This window comes from Sminthopsis crassicaudata, chromosome 4, assembly GCF_048593235.1.
Source record: "Sminthopsis crassicaudata isolate SCR6 chromosome 4, ASM4859323v1, whole genome shotgun sequence".
Classification (NCBI taxonomy): Eukaryota; Metazoa; Chordata; class Mammalia; order Dasyuromorphia; family Dasyuridae; genus Sminthopsis; species Sminthopsis crassicaudata.
Genome location: NC_133620.1, coordinates 148661464 through 148683264, shown reverse-complemented (window position 1 = coordinate 148683264; position 21801 = coordinate 148661464). Strand labels below are relative to the sequence as shown.

Sequence of the window (21801 nt, the reverse complement as noted above, 5' to 3'; positions counted from 1 at the left end):
GCTCCTATTCCCCTTTGATACTGGGAAAATCCAAAGTGGTTTGAATCCATAAGCATTCTCCTATTTTACTTTGATAAGATCAGGTGAATTCTCCATTAAAGAAAATAAGAAATTGTGAACCTTGGAAAAGGAGCAAATTAGCTGGCTCTTCTATCTAGTGTCCTGAGAACATTGTCTTTTAGAAAGAATTGGGATGAAGTACCAAAATGTATAGGGAAATACTGATGTTTTATTTGGACAGATACCTCCATTCCCTGAGGGTTTAGTGTAAATTCAATACCTGGGCTGCAGGCTCCTAAAGTTTTGGAAAGAAGAAGAGGGAGAGGGAGAGAGGGAGAAATCTGGCTATTTGGGATTTTAAAGTGCTTTTTTGTACATAATTGGATTTATGCAAATAGCTTTTACCTAGCCAGAGAAAGGACTGGCTAGTTCAGAGAAGGGCAAAGTTTTTAAATGTCACACCAAAAAGAAAAGGAAAAAAAAAAATCTGATCTTTCTGTGGATTTAAAACTGGTCAGTTTGGGTCTGCAGAAATAGTTAAAGTTACTAAAACATTTTGGCAGATTCTGGGATTTTTGAGACTAATCATTATGTTGCTTGTCACTGTCTATCAGATAAGTTGAGTTAGTCTATTGTATTTTAAGTAGCCTAATTTACATGACTAGAAGCCTTCTAAGGGCCAGAACTTGAGGCTTATAGAAAAACTGAAAAAGGAAAAAACCTCCCTGTCTGGTATCCTGAATGTCCTGGACTCTTATAGGGTTTGAACTGATGTCCCAATATCTTTGACATGTTCCCCTGATATTTCTGGCATGGCCACACCTCAGCCAGATACCTGGTTTCAATTTTCTCCAATTCTTTCCCCCAGGTTCCTAAAGCCTGCCAATTTCATAAAGCCCTGAGAACGGACTTGAAAGGATAGTTTTTAGCCACCTTAATTTTGCAGCTGTGTGTTTAAACTGGCATTCTATTCTGAAATTGTATGAGATAATTACTATTAACTAGTGAATGTTAAAATTGTAAATTTGTTCTGGTATAAGATTTTAGAAATGTGTGGATTCATATTAAAGTATTGTTACTTGAAATTTAAATCTGTATTTGATTTGATTTTAAGTTAAAAGTTTTAGTTCTCTGGTAACTTAACCTAAAGAGGTCACATGTTTATCTCCCAATTAGATGAAATATATTTAAGCTACTATGTTGCATTCTAAATTGTATATTGGATAATTTGTAAAAATTGTATGAACTGTGCTTTAACATTTTGTCAGCTCTGTTGAATATGTGGTATAAATTTTGTGAAATTTGGTCCAAAACTATTTAGAATATTAATCTTAAGATTTGTCTTGTTTTCTGCCTTTAACAAAGAAGTAAAAGCAAGAAAATATGGTGAACAAGGATATGTGTAATTGTAAAATAACTTTTATCTGAACCATCTATAATATGCCTAAAGATAAATAAAGAAGGTATTAAGGAGATGTCCCTCCAGAAGGAGGGAGCCTGGCTCCAAAATATTTAGGTTAAGTTGTAATGAAATGATACCAGTGGGGAAAATTGAGAGAGTGGATAGGTGGAAACTTTCCCTGGGCTCTGCTGCTTTAATAGGGGTTAGCAGACTAAATTGGAACATTGGAACAAATTGTACATGTTTTATTTCTGAGGTTGTATAAAAATAATGGGAAGGGACTGCAAATTAAATAGCAATTCCATACACCTGGGCATCTACCAGCATTGAGTAAAGTGGAAAGATTGAATCAGATTCTTAAGAAAGGGGTTACTAAATTGATATTAGAAACTACATTGCTTTGGACCAAATGTTTGGATATCGCTTTGTTAAAGAATTAGAATTGTTCCCAGAAGTGCTCTGGGACTTTCCCTATATGAGATTGGTTTACTTCATTTGGGAGGAAAAAGAGAAAGACCCTCTTTTGAAACAAAGAATAAGATTTTAAGAAATTATATACTGGGGGTCAGCTAGGTGGCGCAGTGGATAGAGCACCAGCCCTGAATTCAGGAGGACCCGAGTTCAAATATGGTCTCAGACACTTAACACTTCCTAGCTGTGTGACCCTGGGCAAGTCACTTAACCCCAGCAAGAAAGAAAGAAAGAAAGAAAGAAAGAAAGAAAGAAAGAAAGAAAGAAAGAAAGAAAGAAAGAAAGAAAGAAAGAAAGAAAGAAAGAAAGAAAGAAAGAAAGAAAGAAAGAAAGAAAGAAAGAAAGAAAGAAAGAAAGAAAGAAAGAAAGAAAGAAAGAAAGAAAGAAAGAAAGAAAGAAAGAAAGAAAGAAAGAAAGAAAGAAAGAAAGAAAGAAAGAAGGAAAGAAGGAAAGAAGGAAAGAAGGAAAGAAGGAAAGAAGGAAAGAAGGAAAGAAGGAAAGAAGGAAAGAAGGAAAGAAGGAAAGAAGGAAAGAAGGAAAGAAGGAAAGAAGGAAAGAAGGAGGAAGGAAAGAAGGAAAGAAAAAGAAAGAGAGAGAGAGAGAGAGAGAGAGAAATTATATACTGGCAGTGTCCTCATCCCTTTTAGCCCTTAGGCTTACAAGCCCTGGAAGAAGCAGAGTGGAAGGAACTTACTAGACATTACAGAAGACAGACTGCAGCCTGGAGGCTGAGAACACCAGACTTAAAGGACTTGTGAAGAAACTTCAAGAATGGACTATTAAGGACAAATTATAACCTCTAAAATTCCCATTAGGAATGTTTTGGTGGGAGGTAAGAATATTTGTTTGTACTTAGAAGAATTTTAACAATATTGGTGTTGTACCTTTTATATTCCCAGAAAAGTTTACAGGGACTCCTTGATTAGAGAAAGTTGAATTAACATTTTTTAGGATAAAGAATTCTGATAGGCTTCTTTAATGTGAAATTAGAATATTCTATATTCCATGTGAGTTTTAATTTGTTCTATTGAATCATCTTAAAGCCTTTCCTATTGTGTAGGAAGATTCTGAGAACAGTGATCTATGTCTTTGTCCCTCTGAATGTGGTTAATACTTGAACATGTTTTGATAGATTGGTTATTGAGCATCATAAAGTAAAATGATTTATGTAATGTTGAATTTAAAATCCATTTACTTAGATATGAAGATAAGCTGTCAACTTTCTAGGATGATTCTTACTGTTATCAACATAATATTATAGTCAATATTTATTATATGTGATCCTTGAGAGGTAAATTCACCTAAAGCTTTGATTAATGAGACTTGCTATTTAAGATAAAGATTCTTGGGACTGTAGCTGATATTATTTGGAGTTTTGAATTCAGATAGATATGATTATCTGATGGATCATCAAGCCAGCAATCCACCATCTGAAAGAAATATGACACAAGCTACTCAGAGGAATGTGATGTTGAATTATTGCAAACAAAGGTTAGTATCTGGGCAAGAGTTGGGAGGGCAACTTTGGCCTCCATTTAAGGTGGGATCCATTTGACTCAGTTTCCCTGTGCTATTCCTTTGAATAAGAACCCACCTGATTATTTCTGAATCTGGCTACAAGGTGGAATTGCTATTGCTAAGAATGCTTTATCCTGTCACAGATACTCTCATGCTGAGACCTGAAGGACAAATTTTTGATTATAATCATGTCCCTACTTTTTCCTCTTATAGCAAATTTCTGTAATTAGAGCAAGCATTGAGTAGATCTTGCAATATCCTATCCTAAGTAAGGGGCGAGTATTTAGCCTAGTCATCTATCTGTTGCTAGATGCATATATCTGGGTTGTTTCTTGTTTTTTGTTTTTTGTTTTAGCATTTTTGTTATTGCTGACTTCCCTGATAGGTATTTTTATTTGTGAAAGGTTACCTACTCCAATTACTAGGGACACAAATGATTGGGATGATAGATGGCCTCCATAGGAGTTGAGGGTACAGAACCCCAATTTGTATGCTGAATAGGCTCATTAGACGCCAGGCCATGGTTGAAATCTTTATTAACCAGACAATAAAGGCAATGGATTAGTTAGCAGATCTGGGCATTTAGCCTAGAGAATAAGTACTCCAGTAGAAAAAAAGACAATCCAGACTCAGAGTGATTGGAAACTAAGAACAAGATGGTTGAGGAAATACATCAAGAATGATGTCAGAGGTCTTCAAAGGTTAATAAATAAAGAGGAGCAATTGTATGGGATAAACTGAGTGAAAATCTCTCATAAGGATGTAGGCTTGACCTATGCCCTACTTGTGATTTGAGACTTTGCAATAACAAGTTGAGTTATAGCTAAAAGCTGCAGGCCTTTGATTATTTTAGTTAAACAAACATTTCCCTCCTATATCTCCCCCTATATCTCATTACCATTTAAGTACCTAATATAGTAAAGTATGTTCTGGTATCCATATTTAGTCTCTGGGTAAATTAGTAACTCTAGGAGTACTGGAGATTGTTACAAAGAATTTTGGGTTCCCCCAAGGTCCTAGATCCAACCAAAATATTCCTCTTTTGATACACACAACCAGACTTGTTCTGGGTTCACCAAGTTCGTGTATTTCCCGTTACATTTAGCTTCACCCACATTTTATATAGTGTTTACATTTACCAATATCCACCTTAATCTACCTTGTTTTCAAGTTGCCCTCTCAGCAAAACTGCTTAACTGTGTGTGAATGGTAGGTAGTTCATGTGCAGGATAAATTGAAGGAGATCTCAGAGAGAAGGTGCTAGCTGTATGTGGGATGCAGGGAGGGAGCAGAGGCCTACTAACAGAAGGTAGGATAGAGCTGAGTTATGAAGGAATCACAAAGAAGGAAGTGTAGACAGATAGTATTCTAGATAAGGAAGATAGCCAAAGAAAAGGCAAAGATTGTATGAGGAACAACAGAAAGGCCAGTCTCACGCCATTATACATGAGTACGTGGAGGGAATCAAAGTATAAGCTGGAAAGGTAAGAAAGGTTTGAAAGGGTTTTAAAAGCAAAGTAAGATTTTATATGTGACTATATATATATTGGTACCAAAGAGCCTGGCACATAGTCATTGCTTAAGAAGTGTTTTTTGACTTGTTAGAGGTAACAAGGAGCCAATGAACTTTATTGAAAAGGGGATAACATGGTTGTCTACCTGTGTTCTAAAAATACTTTGAAACTGAAAGGAAGGAGATGTACTGGAGTGAGAAGAGACATAAAGCAGGATGAACAACTAGTGAGCTACTAGAACAGTCTAGATATGAGGTGATAAGGGACCCCTGTACTACTATGGAGGATGAATAAGTGGAGAGAAAAAATTATACATTAGAAATGTTTTGAGGATAAAAATGGGCAACAGATTGGATATGAGGAGTGAGAATGAGGGACTACGTCTCCAGAGGTCTGGCTCCTTAGAGAATGTAGCATTATCGACCCCAGAGTAGCTTCATTCTGTATTTTCCTATTTAAATTTGAACTGTTTACCTCATTTCTTTTTCATGTGATTTTCATGTGTTATGTCATCTATCTCTAACAGCATCTATATTCTTTTTGTTTTGTTTTTATTTCACATTTTCCCCTAAAATATGTAAATGTAATTTTTAACATTCATTTTTAAGAATTTTTGAGTTTCAAATTCTCTCCCTCCTTTCTTCCTTCCTTATTAAAAAGACAAGCAACTTGATATAGGTTATACATGTGCAGTCATATAAAATATATTTCCATATTAGCTAATTTATGAAATAAGACACAAACCAAAACAAACAAAAAAATAAAGTTTTAAAAAGTATGCTTTGATTTGCATCAATTCTTTCTCAGGTGATAGATAGCAATTTTCAGAATTGTTTTGAATCGTATCACAGGATTAGCTAAGTTATTCACAGTTGATCATTGCATTATATTGCACTAATTGTGTACAACATTCACTTTGCATCAGTTCATGTAAGTCCTTCCAGGATTTTTGAGAACATCTTACTCATTATTTCTTAGAGTAAAACAATATTCCATTATATGCCACAATTTGAAAAGTTATATCCCAGTTGTTGGGAATTTCCTCAATTTTCAATTCTTCGTCATCATTAAATGAATTGCATAGCAACTATATTCTTTTTTTTTAAATTATACTTTTTATTTACCAGATATATGCATGGGTAATTTTACAGCATTGACAATTGCCAAACCTTTTGTTCTAATTTTTCCCCTCCTTCCCCCCCCCCAGATGGCAGGTTGACCAATACATGTTCAATATGTTAAAGTATAAATTAAATACAATATATGTATACTTGTCCAAACAGTTGTTTTGCAGTACAAAAAGAATCGGACTTTGAGATAGTGTACAATTAGCCTATGAAGGAAATCAAAAATGCAGGCGGACAAAAATAGAGGGATTGGGAATTCTATGTAGTGGTTCATAATCATCTCCCAGAGTTCTTTCGCTGGGTATAGCTGGTTCAGTTCATTACTGCTCTATTGGAACTGATTTGGTTCATCTCATTGTTGAAGATGGCCACGTCCATCAGAATTGATCTTCATATAATACTCTCATAGCAACTATATTCTTAAGGGGAAGGTTGAACTGGATCCACTGAACTCCAACTAGAAAGATTTGAATTCTCTCCCAATTCTAAGATTCAATGATTCAAGGGCAACCCAGAAAAGAGGAAGGAAAAAAAAACAGATTACAACTCTTCAAATCTTTAAAAAGATGTGATGCAGAAGAGGGAAAATGCTTGGACTATTTTTCTCCAAAGGACAAAATCAAAATAAATGAGAAGTTATTGAAAACAAGAATTTGGTTGAAATCAATTCAACAAACATTTATTAATTTATTTCTTATGGATGACAAACTTTTCAATATTAGAAAAACCTTTCTCACAACTAGAATTAACAACTGAATGGACTATCTCACAAGATAACATTTTTAGGAGGTAATGAAATTTCTCACCATATAAAATGAGGATTATTACCTAGATATATAATGTCTCTTCTAGCTCTAAAATGTACGATCCTGTGATATTGACCATTATGGCAAGTTTTCAAGCAGCAGATATTCTTATGTTGGATCAATCAATCAATATTTATTAAATGTCTATTAGGTTCCAAACATTGGCAAAAACAGTCCTTACTTTCAAAGAGCTCACAATCTTATGGGAGAGATAAGATATGAACAATTTTATATAGACAAGCTATATACAAAATAAATTTGAAATGAACAATAAAGGAAAGGCCCTGGAATTAAGGGAGATGGAGATAATTTCCTTAGCTGGGACTTGAAGGAAGCTAGAGAAGTCAGGAAGTGGAGATGTGGAGGGAGAGCATTCTGGGCATAGGGATAACCTGTGGAAATACCTGGAGTAGAGAGAGAGAACATCATCTACATGAAAAATCATGGAGACCATGGTTGTAGAACCAAAGTAATGTGTTAGACTAGAAAGGTATGGAGGATCAGGGAGTTTTTGAAAAGTTTTAAGAGCCAAACAAAAGATTTTATGTTTCATCTAGGTGATAGGGAGCCTTTGGAGCTTATTGAATAGAACTGTAGGGGAATGATAGGGTCAGAATTGTTCTTTAGAAAGAGAACTGTGATCTTAATTGAGAATGGACTAGAATTAAAAAAAAAAAAAAAACTTGTGGCAAGGAGGTCATGGCAATGGTCCAGCTCTATGATGATGAGGGTCTGTCCCAGGGTGATGGTTATGTCAAAGGAGACATGTGAAAAATGACAGCTCTCATCAATAGATTTGATATAGGGGCTGAAAGTAAAGAGCAGAAGATGATACCTAGATCGTGATCCTGGGAGACTGTGAGGAAGATAGTGTCCTCCCTAGTTACAGGGAAGTCTGAAAGACTTTAGGGGGGAAGATAATGAGTTTCATTATGGATATGTTGAGTTTAGGAAGTCTACAAGACACTTAGTTTCAGATATCTAATAGACAGCTGGAAATGTGAGACTGGAAGTCAGCAGAGGGGTTAAGAGTAGATTTGAAAATCAACAGCATAGAGATAATTGTTTAACTAATGGCAGCTGAAATTACTAAATGAAACAGTTTAGAGGAAGAAGAAGAGCCCTGTGGAACATTTAAGGTTGTCAGGTATTATCTGAAAGAAGTGTCAGCAAAGGAAACTATTAAAGAGACAATCAGAAAGAAAGGAGAACTTCCAGAGCAAAGTGTCACCAAAAAAAGAGAAAAAAAATGCAATAATCAAGGACAAGAGGGTGATCAGTAGTTAAAAGACTGCAGAGAGCTCAGGAAAGATGAGGATTGAGAACAAGCCATTCAATCTAGCAATTAAGAGATCCTTAGTTTCTCTGAAGAGAGCAGTATTGATTGAATGATGATATTAGAAGTGAAATTGTGGAGTTTAGATGAGAGTGAAAGGAAAGGAAGTAGAGGCACCTACTTTACATGGGCTTCCCCCCAAAAGAGTAAAGATATAGAACTAATAGGTATTTGAATGAATAGCTGACAGCAGGTAGATAGGGTGAGACAAGATAAATGGGAGAGAAGGAGTGATAAAGGGAAGCAATTTATAGTCAAAGATACCAAATCCTGATTTCTCCACTGGGTGAGAGGTCAGATTAGATAACAGTAGTTCACACTTATATAGATAGCACTTAAAATGTAAAAAGTCAATTTTCCTGTGGAAAAAAAAAAGGTTTTAAGTTCCTTTCATGAATAATTGCTTTAAAAAAAATCACTCAACTAAATTAGCAAATCAAATATATGTAGGGAGATAACACAAATTTAAGGAACCTTTTGGGAAGGGCTGTAATGAAATGAAGGAGGAAGTACAAGTATATTTTTAAGGGGCATCTTCCTCTCATAAAATATAAAGTCTTCCTCTTTCAGTTCCAAAAATGTATTTATTGCAACATTTATTCTCATTCTGGTGTTTACACCAAACATATTCAAAATATCAGCTTCTATCTGATATGATATGCAAGATGAAAAATAATGATATATAAAGGATATGTATCAGTAAGATCATTACATGTTCCTTAGGACAAAGCTAAAAATTATTAAGCAATAATAAGAGTTTTTGGTGAAAACTTTCACTAAAGAAATTTTTCATTGGCCTAAATGATAGAAATAATTAATTTCAAATCTTTTTAATTTTGTCTTGGCTTTAGAGTTAATTTTCTATGAGAAATATATATACAAGAATATATAAGCAAAAGAATATATACTTATACAGTAGTATCTCAGTCTCATTAATTGATCCAGAAGACACAGCAAGTGGTAAAAATGATAAGTACCAGTGAAATTTTTCCAAAGCAGTACATCTCCAGTCTGCAATCTAATCCCTCCCACCTAGGAATTGCTGCTGCTCCTACTCTTGCTCCTTTTCCTCCTACTAAATAACCAGCCTTTCTATGCCCCCTTGGAGTACTACTGTTTTGGAATCCAGCCATATTGCCCTGCAGGAATTGCCCCACAACCTGCTCACCAATATATACAATATATTGAGACACTGGCCCCACCAGAAGGGCAGTGTCCAGTGTGAGCATCTCCACTGTCCTTAGATAATCGCCAGGTGATGTGGAGAGACCCAGAAAATGGTGAATGGAAGGGACCAGATAGGTTAACTGCCTGGGGGAGAGGGTTTGCTTGTATTTCTTCAGCAGGAGAAGGAATCAGATGGGTGCCAATGAGTCGTATTCGCCTTGTCCATTGGAGAGAGACAGAAAAGAGAAAGACCTCAAAACAAAGGAGAAAATCTAAGAAACATCTGACACTGAAAGAGCATGGCTAATAAGAAGACTGCTAAAGAACTTTAAAACCAGCAGGAATCATTGGCCTTCCTAACATAAGATGAGACTAATGGACAATGGACTTAGGGACATTTATAAATTTTCAATTTATGATTATTTGATCATGTTATTTGTTACATACTTCTAGTATGTATTATGTTACTATGTTACTATGTGTTTATGTAATCTATGTAATTATGTGTAATGTCTCCCATATTGATGGATTTATATTTCAAGGTCATGACTACTCTATGTTCTAAATCAAAAGAAAGGGGGAGATATTAGGATTACCAGGTGAGAACTCAGGTTGTCTGGACAGTGACAAGGTGAGAACTCAGGTTGTCTGGACAGTGACAAGGTAAGAATTCAGGTTGACTTGACAGTTCTCTGGCTCAGACCTTTGGTTCGGGCCTTTAAAGGGAGTTTACACCTTAGGAATTCTAGGAGGCACAAGCTCATTGGTTGAAGTAATGTTTCCCAGAAGCCCTTGCGTTATCCCACGCCCATTCTCTGGGAGGTTAAAAGAAGGGCAGCATTTGGTCTAAGAGAATCGACTCTGGGATAAAGTCTTGACGCCAGACAAGTCTGAAAGGAGACCAGTCTGATTTGAGGAAGGACAAGAGTTGGAGGAGATTCAGAGCTCCCAAGAAACCTGCACACAGAGGAAAAGATTTTACAGATCTCCTCCCAGAGAAGGATTATAATTGAGCAGACGACCAGACCCTCACAATTCAAGAACTTTACACCTCAGCATTAGAGGTTCCAAGAGTCAAGTGTGGAAGCATTTTTTCTTGGCAAAGTGCATCAAATTTAGAATTCGACAAGTTTTGAAGCAAAGGAGTGCTGGGGTGCAAGAAAAGAATATATAAGGTTATATTTTAAAAAGCCAACAATACACAGAACACTTCACTTTCTCCTGTTTCTATTTTAAGAGGGACAATGGAGAACTTTGGCTCTAACTGATGTTGCCCAAGAATAAGAGTGCTATTTATTTATCAAAGAAAGTTGGCCAAAGATCTGGTTAATACTGATACAAAATATGTGCAAAGTAATTACAAAGGATATCTGAGACTAGCCACATGAGAGAGAACACTAGCAGAAGGCAAGACTGAGGAAAGTCTCGTGGAAATGGCGACATCTGAGCCAAAAAGATAGCCAGGAATTCTAAGAGTTGGAAATGAGAAAAGAAGGGAATAAGTGTCAAAGAACAGAGACTAGAAATGGATTCTAAGCCAGATAATGATAACTACATTCCTGGGGCTCTTTAAAGTTTACAAAGTGTTTTTCTCATAGTAATCCTGTGAGATGCAAGTGAGGAAACTGATATTCTATGTGGTAATTGATTTGTCTATGATCCTATTGGGCCAGAATTCAAATTCAAACTCCTAATCTCAAGCCTGCTGCTCTTCCTAACTACCATTCAATGTCATGAATATTGTTACAATTCCCCAGTGGGAAACCTCAGTTTGTAAATATGAAAACTTGCCTAGATACACGTATTTCTTTTCCCTGTATTTCATCAATTAAAATTATAGAGTAGGGAAAATCATTGGAGTTTTGAGTTTGACCTAAGGAGCCACACATAATGTTAGATCAAAGATGTAACAGGCTCAAGAATTGGGCTTATTTTATTCATTGATTCATTATTTTGGAGCGCTCAGTAACAATACGACATATTCCTGTACCAGTTCTCTTGGAAAATAAAAAATCTTAGCTTGTATTCCCTTGTTACTATCTTTTATTCTCCAGTCTTCCACAAATTAGCTAGTATGTTTCTGATTTATGATTGCAGTCATACCCTATACAAAAGAAACAATCAATTTATACAAATATATAAAGACTTAATCACAAGTACACTTACTGTTGGTGACATACATATGGACAACAGTGAATATTTGAATAGGTGGCCTAAATTTCTTACAACCTTTTTATTAATTAAAAAAAAAAAAAAGCAATTACAGAAGACACATCAAAAAGATATCTCTAGCATTCAGCAGGGAAAGGAATTCTAATATGTTTAAACCTGGAAAGGTGGACACCACAAATCAGCAGAATGAGTAAGCACATGAATCTAACCATTTCTCTACTATAGTAGAGTACAGATTTTCTTGACAGATCCAAGAAAAAAGGCTCAGTAGGAAAATCTACCCCAAAAAAGAGACAAACTGGAGCAGAGTCCCATTGAATGTTCATAGGCAAGTATGATTGAAAATACTTTTGTCTGTGGAAAGTACCTAATGTTTCTTGCATCTTATCCCTTCAGAATTCCATCTAATCTTCTGAAGACTAGCAACACATGATTAATGAGAGATTAGTACATCAATACATTTGCTGAGAAAAATGGATAACAATTTAATAAAAGAATATATCATAAATTTTATTAGATAAGAAGTTATATGAGATTGTCATACAATTATACAGATATAATCATTGAATATTGTGAAATGAATTGCTCTCATTTAAATTTATGCTATTTGAAGATTCCATTAAAAAAAAAGATATAGCATCAAATCAAGTGTCTAGGGGCTAATGATCTCATTTCTGAGATGTCTGATCTTTCCACTATATATTCCTTTGGATGGCTGCTCTTTGGCTCTCATCTGGCTCATTAGAATGCCCACTCAGGGAAAAAAAGGGAAGACATAGAATCCAAATCAGTTCATTTTGTTCCTTACTAGCAACTCTGACCCCAGGTTGAAAGATGATGTTGAGATGATAGAGCTAATATGAGGCTTTTGCATTATCTATGAATTTCATTCAACACGTTATCTCTGTCCTCAGTTGCCATGGATAAAGAATTGCCAAAAGGTTCCATGACCTTTTATCTTGGATAAGGCAAGAATCAATTATCAAAGGGCAAATTAATAAATATGAATATTATTAAGGAAAAATGTTATATCTGAGCCCTTTGAAATCTAATAGAGTCACAAAGCACTTTAAAGTTAATTTAGGCTCTTTTATAAAAGTGTCATGGACCATTTCATTACTCAAAATTCTTGGTTTTAGATGAATTACTCTTTAATTTTGGTATGATGACACCAGATATAGCAGTAATGAGTCCCAGATATCCAGGGGTTCCAAAAATCCCAAATTGTGGGTTCATTCTATTTTAATTTCTGAAGTAACAGTTCCATTACACCACTGCTGAGGAAAATAACCTTCAATGTATTTATATTGGTCAGACTCAGACTTTTCAATCAGACATTCAGTTGCTACTTCTGGTGGCCATAGGAGCTCAACCTTTCTTTTTCTTTAGCTGATTCAGATGGAAGGTAAACAGCAATCATTTCTGCTTTGGCCAAAAACCCTGAGGGTCTTCCCCTCCCAAATTTATTGATTTATTTGATTTGGGGGAGAGGGGGTTAGATGAAAGAGGAGATTCTTTGGCTCAATTGCTCCCTAGTCTTAATCACTGAATGGCTACAGCTTCAGTCATACTGAGACCTATTGAAGTAGCTTAAAAAGTCCAAGATCTCCCATTTTATCCAGGGTCATTTCCACTTGTCTTGATTTACATCTGGCCACTGGATCCAGATGGCTCTGGAGGAAGAAGTGAGCCTGGTGAAAATCACTCTCACTTAAACCCAATTCACTGTCACTTCATGATTTCATTATCTTCAAAAATGAAGGACAAACAACAATTCAATATCACAAACATTTATTAAGTGAAAATGATGTGCTATGAGGAAACAATGATTAAGAAATTAGGTTAAGAAATAACTTTTGCCTTGTTACAATTTGAGTTACAATTTGAATTTATGGAATTTATTTTAAAATTTAAGTTTTTTTTATTGAAACAGTACAGCATTTAAACATTCAAAATAAATACAAAATAGAAAGAAATTGCTTGTATTCTTCTCTAGTTACTTAGTCATCCTTAGCAAAACCACTAATGAGTGTGGCTTTATTTCTAAGCCTTCAGGTATTCTTTTTACTTTAAACTATACTTAAAGACTCCTCTAATAACTTGGGCTTAAATTCCACCTCAGTATTTACTGTGTGACCCTGAGCAAGTCATATAACCTCTCTGCATCTTAGTTTCTTCATCTGAAAAATGGGCATAATAATAATACTTACCAGTGGTTTGTTGTAAGAATGAAATCATTTAAATTCTCTAAGTTTCATTTTCTTTCTCTATAATGAGAAGACTGCACCAAAAAGCTTCTTATATATTTAGACCTATGACCTTGTGATCCTATGATATGAAATAATATAAATAAAACACTTTTCAAATCTTAAGGTGCTATATAAATGTGAGCTATCCTCCTCTTCATTATTATTATTCCATTAATATTAACTATATGCAAAGGGCCACAAAATTGCATACCCTTTGATTCAACAATATTACTGCTAACCCTAGATCACAAAAATACAAAAAAGGGGAAGAGGAGGACCTATTTATACAAAAATGTTTATAGCAGTTCTTTTTGGGGTAGCTAAGAAATTGAGTTCAAAGGGATGCCCATCATTTGGGAAATGACTAAACAAGCTGTGGTATGTGATTGTATGTGATGAAATATTATTGTGCTGTAAGAAATGACAAACAAGACTGAAGAAAAACCTTCAAAGACTTAGGTTATGTAATGCACAGTGAAGAGAACAGAACCAGAAGAACATTGTTAGTACAGCAATAACATTGGATGAAGAATTGTAAATGATTTATCTCAACAATAAAACAATCCAAGACAATTCCAAAGGAGTAATGATTAAGCACACTATCCACCTCCAGAAAGAACCAACAGTCACTGAATTCAGACTAAAGTATGTTATTTTTTTTTTAATTTTCTTTCATTTTTTTATTCAAGTTTCCTTGTAAAAATGACTAATTTGGCAATGTTTAATTGCACATATATAACCTATATCTAATTGCTTACCATCTCAGGAAAGAGGAAGAGGAGAGAAGGAAGGAGGAATGGAATTTGGAGCTCAAAACCCTAAATAAAAGTGTTTAAAAATTTATAAATAATATGTTAAGGCCCATAAAAAATTTGCCATTTCCACCCAGATTAACTTTTCAGGATAGATGTATAAAACAGAGATGACATTAAGAAGACTCTTTTTAAGAGCTGTACAAAGGCTAAACATGAAAAAATAAAATAAAACCTTTGTTAAGAGGTCAAGCAGATAGAAATAACTTGGGGATGACCTGAAGTGAGAATCCCACTCATCTGGTCAGTATAGTCAAAGTTGATAATTCCTTCTCCTCTCTATTCCTCTGGAATAGAAGTAATAATCAGTCTTTTAACTCACATATCCTATTGGTAAAAAGCCAGAGGCCCCTTATTAAGAAATGGTTTTCATTTGACCTTCAATTCTCTTTGTGTCCTAGAAGTAGAAGTAAAATGTAAACCTTATTTTAGGACACCTTTTTAAAGTTTTATTAAACAAGGGGTCTTTCCCATCTCCATTAATATTACATTTCAATGCTGAAACATTTCACACATCCTGAAAAAGAAGGTAATTTTTCAGAGGTGATCTAGTTTAAACAATAAAAACAAAAGCTTTCTCCACAATTTATTTAACAGCAGTCTTTAAGCTTTTGCTAAAAAAAAAAAAATCTCCACCAATGGAGGGAAAAAAAATTTTAAATTCTTAATTTCCCACTCCCTGTTGTTAGTTCTGTCTTCTGGAATCAAGTAAAGGTCTAATTCCTCTTTCTCTGAACAGCCCTTCAAATCCTGAAGAATTACCAAGCTTCACCCAAATCTCTTCCCCAGAATAAACATTTGCAAATCTTTTAATTTATTTCCATATCACATGAACTTGAACATCTTCATGTTGCTTATTCTTCTCTAAAATTATCTATGTTCTTCTTTAAATGTGCCCTTTGAAATGGGCACAAAGGACATCAGACCAGGTTAAATTTTCCAGTCTTGTATACAAAGCCTAGGATTTTATTTTTTCTGAAAACCACATCACAATCAAGGTTGTATTATATGAAACTACAAGATGTTTTTCAGAGAAAGTATTATCTCTCCACACCTTCCCTATCTCATTTATATGTTGAGTGTTTTTTTTTAATCCAAATGGAATATTTAACATTTTTCTCTATTCAAGATTAGTAAATTTGTGCCAATGTTCCAACATATCAAGGTCTTTTTAGAATCCTTGGTTTGTCATCAATGTGTTAAATGTTCCTCTGATTCTGTGTCATCTGACAGTTTCATAAGTCTATATTTAATGACTTTATCCAATTAATTGATTTTAAATGTTACATAGCACAGAACCAAACCTAGAAATCCATACTCCACTGAAGATCCTTCAAAGTTGATACTAAGCCAATATTAGCATCTAATCACTTAACTAGTTTCACCTGTACTATCATCTAGTTTACAGCCCTTCGATTGTTTTAGAAGAAAATCGGGAGAGAATTTGTTAAATTCTTTTCTACATTCTAGGCAAACTATAGCTCATAGACACAGTGCCTTGCACATGCTTTAGTAAAATGTGAACCAATTTGTATTCTCAACTCATTCCCTCTTATCCTTGGGTCCTTTTCCCTTTTCCAGTAGGTCTTTCCATTCACATATCATTACTGATACCCTCCTATGCACTTTGTATTAGGCTGAGATCTCATCCCAAGGGAATGTCTGTAAATTTAACAGGCTCAAAACTTGTGGATATACTATTCTCTTTTCTTCTTTCCTTCAGAGAGTGTTTCCATATCTATCCAACATCACTGAAACAAGAATAGTATTTAATAAAATAATATATTTGCTTAACCTCCCAAACCCTCAGTTGCCTTTGCTTTTCACCTCTATGGCACTATTTGCCTATTGATATTAATTCTCCATTAATATAGCCCACACTTTATTCCACATTAGCCCTATTAACTGCTTGCTGTCATTCTTGACTGAGTTACTTCTACTTCCTGGGTTTTAGTTTCCTTATCAATAAAATGAAGGAGTTAGAATGGATGATCTTTAAGTCACCTAGCTCTAAATCCTATGAGATTGTTATTTTATCCTCCCAAAGTTCCACAACCCAAAATAAATCTCCTTCAGGACCATCTCATTAGTGATTCTCTCTTCACTTAGTGCTTTATTACCCATCCCTTGACCTTGATTCCTATTGCTTCCATTTCTCCTTCTTGCTAGTCCTTCCCCAGAAAAACAAAAACAAAAAAACTTGGTGTTCTTCTCAAAGGTTACTGTTTTGGGAACTGGGAAATAGCTTGCAATGAACTGGTATATCACTAGTTAAATCACTTACAGAACTATGACATTCTTGGAAATAACCACTATTAAGTTGAAATTTATTATCCAGTAATGAGTTTCTATAATAGTTGGCTATGAGCATCAAATGATTGTCTCAACTGATTCTCATAACAAATATGTGAGGTACCAAAATACAAATATTATGGCTTCTATTTTGCAGATAAGAAAGCTAAGGTTCCAAGAAACTTAAGTCACACCACTAATATATATTAGAAATAGGACTGAAAATCATGACTTATGACTCCAAAGTCAGTATCCATAGTATCACATTTCAGCTAACCAGGTACAATGGCTGAGGTCCTTTTGGGGCACATGATGTGAATAAGGTAGCTTTAATCTTATTCCTAAGGAAGTTAAAGGAGTCAAGTTAAGAACTGTTTGGGGCTTGAGTGGAATACAGAAATAATTTGTTTCCTCCCTATAACTTTCTGTACCTTGGAACTCAAAGTATTTTGTCTCTTTATAGTAAGTGAGGTTGGTAACAATGTAGCTTCAAAACTAGTCACTTACCTTAAAAATATATATATGTGTGTGTGTGTGTGTGTGTGTGTGTGTGTGTGTGTGTGTGTGTGTGTGTGTGTGTATGGAGTACTACATAGACATGCTAACTTGCCCAGTGTTTAGGGAAATTTCTTTTTCTTCTCCTAGATCACCTTCTACTTCTTCATTTCACAATATCCTGTCTCTATCTCTGTAGAGTTTGAAGTTATTGTCCTATTTTTATCATTAAGGCTACCAAAAATGTGTTGAGGGGGGATTCAGCCTGGTAACCATGATTTTAAGTTTTAAAAAATTGCTTTTTTCAGTTCTTTTTTTTTTCTTGTTGGTGACAAACACAATGCCAGAACACATGATTTAAGAATGTTTCCCAAGAGGACTCAAAACTATCAATACAGTGAGAGACCTTATCTTGTCATTTCTTTTTCACTAAGAAGATTGGCTGTTTCTAAAAAGAAGAAAATAAGTTTTATACTCATGGTGACTAACTGCTAACAGAACAATTAATTATTGTTTTGATTTTCTAACTAAATTGCTGAATTTCTTTTCCTTCTTCTTTGTGGTCCTCTCATATTTGGCTTCTTTTTGTCATGCCATTAATGATTGTGATTCACAAAGGAAAGTATAAAAGTGACAGTGATAATTATAATTCAGCTCTAAATTAGTAAAAATAATAGTAGCAATTATGATCGCTTCTATCAAATAAGGAAATATGCTTTATTCTTTTGAATTTCAGAAATGATCATTACTAGAAAAAAACACACTAAGTTTTTGTTCATGAGAGCTGTGGAAATACTTTTATTTAGCAACTAACATTCAAATATCTTCAATACATCATTCATGGTATTAATACAGGACCAAATGAGTTATGTCAATATTTATGAATTTACCAATTAATTTTTCTGAATCTGATTTCTCCTATCAGACCAAAGGGGAAGAAGACTAAAGCCTATTTCCAATGGGAAGGGTAAGATTTGGATCTTTTAGTCATCAAAGAAACATATTTCTATCATTTAAAAATAGTTTGATTTCAAGGGGAAAAGTTTATAGACATCTTTTGAGAGATGACATAATACCATGGAAAGAGGATTGTCTCTGTAGTCAGAGAATCTGGAATACAACCTTGTTTCTGAGGTTTACTGTCTGATTTTGAGCAAATCATTAAACTACCCCTGCATCTTAGTTTCTTCATTGGTAAAATGAGAAGGTGGGATTTGATAACTTCAAGTTTCTTTCCAGCTCTAGAGCTCTTCACCTACAGTTCATGATTTTGAATAGAAAAGAAAAATTACATCCTTATTTTTACTAGCTTTTAAGCAAAATTTAGCATATCCTTCAATTATATAAAATTTAAAAACCCATTTTTCTGAAAAAAGGTTTCCCCATACTGCCAAAAAGATTCAAGACAGACACAAAAAATGAAAAAATCCCTTTTCTCGAGCTTTGTTCCTGTGGCTAAAAATACCAGTTGGCATATCTGGGTAAATCCCTAGTAATGGACAATAGGAGATAGAAACCTTTGAGGGTAGCTAAGTGACAAAGTGAATGAAATGCCTCATTCTTGTAATCTAAAAGACATGAATTTGAATCCTGCCTTGGACACTTACTGTCTGAGTGATCCCAGGCATGTTAATTTGCTCATACTTCAATGTCCTCAGTTGAAAAATGAGAAAGTTGGACCTGATCTCAAAGGTCCATTTCAATTCAAAATCTGAGATTCTTTGGTCCTACATCCTCTAACCCAATACTTGTTTTATAATTCTTAACAAAAGTTGCAGGGATAATAAAGGACAAGTAATTGTATACAATTTTCTATAGGTCTGTTCTACCAATAGCTCAGAGTAGTGGCAGTTTCTGGGCACTTCACTGTATTCTCTTTAGATATTACTCAAAGGATCTTAATGAGGCTGATGTCAGAGTGGACTGTATACCACCTCTGTTTCTCATTATTGTCATCTTTGTCACTGACTTCTCTCTTGGTAGAAAGTAGTAAAAGACTGTTAGTCATTCCCTGAAAGAAAAGCAAGAATGTGGTTAAAAGTCAGTGAAAAACTCCCAAATATAATATCCCTATCAGCTAGCCATGAATCCTTCCTCTATAGAAATAAATGGAATATTAATAGGTAGAAGAGCTTACTTTCTGGGAAAGGACAAAGAGATGCCACATTTTCCCTTACTACAATTATAGAATGAGATTAGTTATAATTAGATATAAGTGAAAGGAAAATAATGATAGATTTGAGTGGAGAAGTGAATAGATAAACGATTATAGAAAAATGATGATAATATTTATATAATACCTTAATGTTTGGCAAGTCCTCTAGAAATATCATCTTATTTTCTCCTTACAATAATCTTGGGAGGATGATGCTATTATTATCCCAATTTTACATATAAGGAACCTGATGTTGAAAAATGTTAAGTGATTTGTCCATGGTCATACAGCAAATAAGTATCTGAGATGAATTTGAATCTAGAACTCCCTGACTTTAAGTCCTGCACTACAATTGTATTATCTAGTAGTCTAAGTTACTTAGACTGAAAAGGCTGAGAATGATTGAATTTAACTTCCAATGTAACATTCAGCCACACAACTTATGAATTAGAAAGTAAGATTATCCTCTCTGTCATTAATTCTTATCTATTATTTATGTAACAGGAATGTCAATCAACACTCTCATGTGGCATCATAAGGAGAGACCATTATTCCTCATAGCCAGTAGAGAAAAGGAAATGGGATCTGTCTTAACTCCTCTTCGCTCTGAGACTCCTCTTGATCATGGTCCTCTAACAGGACTATCAAATATTAAGAGATAATTGAGTCAGGAGCTGTAAAATGCTTTTATTTTTCAAATAAGCAAGAAGACAAGTAGCCAATCAATCAGTAAATAAATATTTATTAAGTGCCTACTATGATCCAAGCATTTTAGAAGGTTCTAAAAAATTCAAATACATAGTGAAACATGAAACATAATGCACATAAAAAAAATCTCTGCTATAAATCAAGAACCAATTCCTATGATGGACTCACATAAAGTAATTTTTTTCCTACAGTTTTCACAGATTTATCAGAGCATTTATTTAACCTAGAGACCCATGAATTTTTTCATAATATTTTAACAACTTTATATAAATATAATTGGTTTTTTGAAATAATCTTTTGTTTCATATGTGTGTGTGTATGTGGAAAATTTAAAAACATTATTTTTAAGAGAAGAGGTCTACAGTTTTCACTAGACTTCCCAAAAAGTTCAGAACAGACAAAGTTAAAAATTTCAGCTATCCAGATTGTATATCAACACACCTTCTCCCTGCAGAACAAGAAATTCCATTCTATTCCATTCAGCAAGGATTTATGGAACCTCCATCTTCCAGACTTAGTGTCTTGCTTGGTAGCAGGCCAGATAGCTTTCATTTACAAGACACTAGGGACTACCTTTGTTATTTTTGTTGTAAAAAAAGAAATCTGTATAATTATAGATTTTCTCCCCCTTTCAGGCAGCAAATAGTTACATGCAATCAACAAGCAACAGTGGTTGTAGTCTTAAATTTTTTATAAAGCCACCTACATGTAAGCTAACCAAAATAAATAGTCTGATTACAGGTGTTGTCAATGGTGTTGTACCCCATTTCTTGCGCAATTCACAAATTTCTTTAGAAGGTACTCCAGAGAAAATATATCTCTAATCCAAACCAGTGGGCACCCCAGACTAATAATAATAATAATAAATACTACTACTAAACTATAACACAATACTTTTTAATTAGTTTGTCTTCAAATCACCTTAAAATATCACCCAAATTTCCCTGACAGGAATTTGAGATTGTACCCCCTAGAGATTACATAAGGAAGAACGAACCTTCCCAAATTTCTGATAAAAATCTTCCTCTGCACGGGTCAGTGCCTCCTCATCAATGTAGACAGCAGGCCTTTTGGACATGAGGAAGTACTGCACCTTCCTCAGATTCCAGCCCATCACATATCTGAGCCAGCCACACACAGCAGCTGTCGATCTGCCAACACCAGCATTGCAGTGGACGTAGACCGTGTGTCCGTTCTCCAGCAGGCTGTGGAGGAGACAGACCGCCTGAGGCAACATCTGCACTCTGCCTAGGATTGAGAAAGCAAGACACATACACATTAGGAACAAAACCTGAATATCACAGCTAATAATAACGTGTCTCCTGCACCGTGAAATCAGAATGCTATGCAGGGTGATATAGGGAGAAGACAGCTTGTTTCCTTGCAAGGGTTGTTTGCTTGTTTTTGTTTTTTCTTTTAAAGAAAAAGTAAGTTTTCCAACATAGGTCAACTCAAAAACAATGGAACAATACCAGCAAAGATCTTCATTCCATGCTGCTGGTTTCTTCTCACCATTATCCCATTACTTCCATTTCTGGGCAAATGTCATTCAAAAGGAAAAGTTAACAAATACCTCA

The 21801-nt window shown here is 34.7% G+C and overlaps 1 protein-coding gene across 3 annotated transcripts in view; it reads right to left on the bottom strand.

The window, feature by feature from the left end:
• Positions 1 to 17446: 17446 nt before the first annotated feature.
• Positions 17447 to 21801, bottom strand: part of EPM2A (EPM2A glucan phosphatase, laforin) — a 190504-nt gene continuing 186149 nt past the window's right edge. For all 3 annotated transcript variants that reach the window (XM_074309616.1, XM_074309614.1, XM_074309615.1), the window contains one exon: positions 17447 to 21472. In XM_074309616.1, coding sequence (XP_074165717.1) covers positions 21195 to 21472 — 278 coding nt within the window. In that variant the 3' untranslated portion in view covers positions 17447 to 21194. The remainder of the gene's footprint in view (positions 21473 to 21801) is intronic.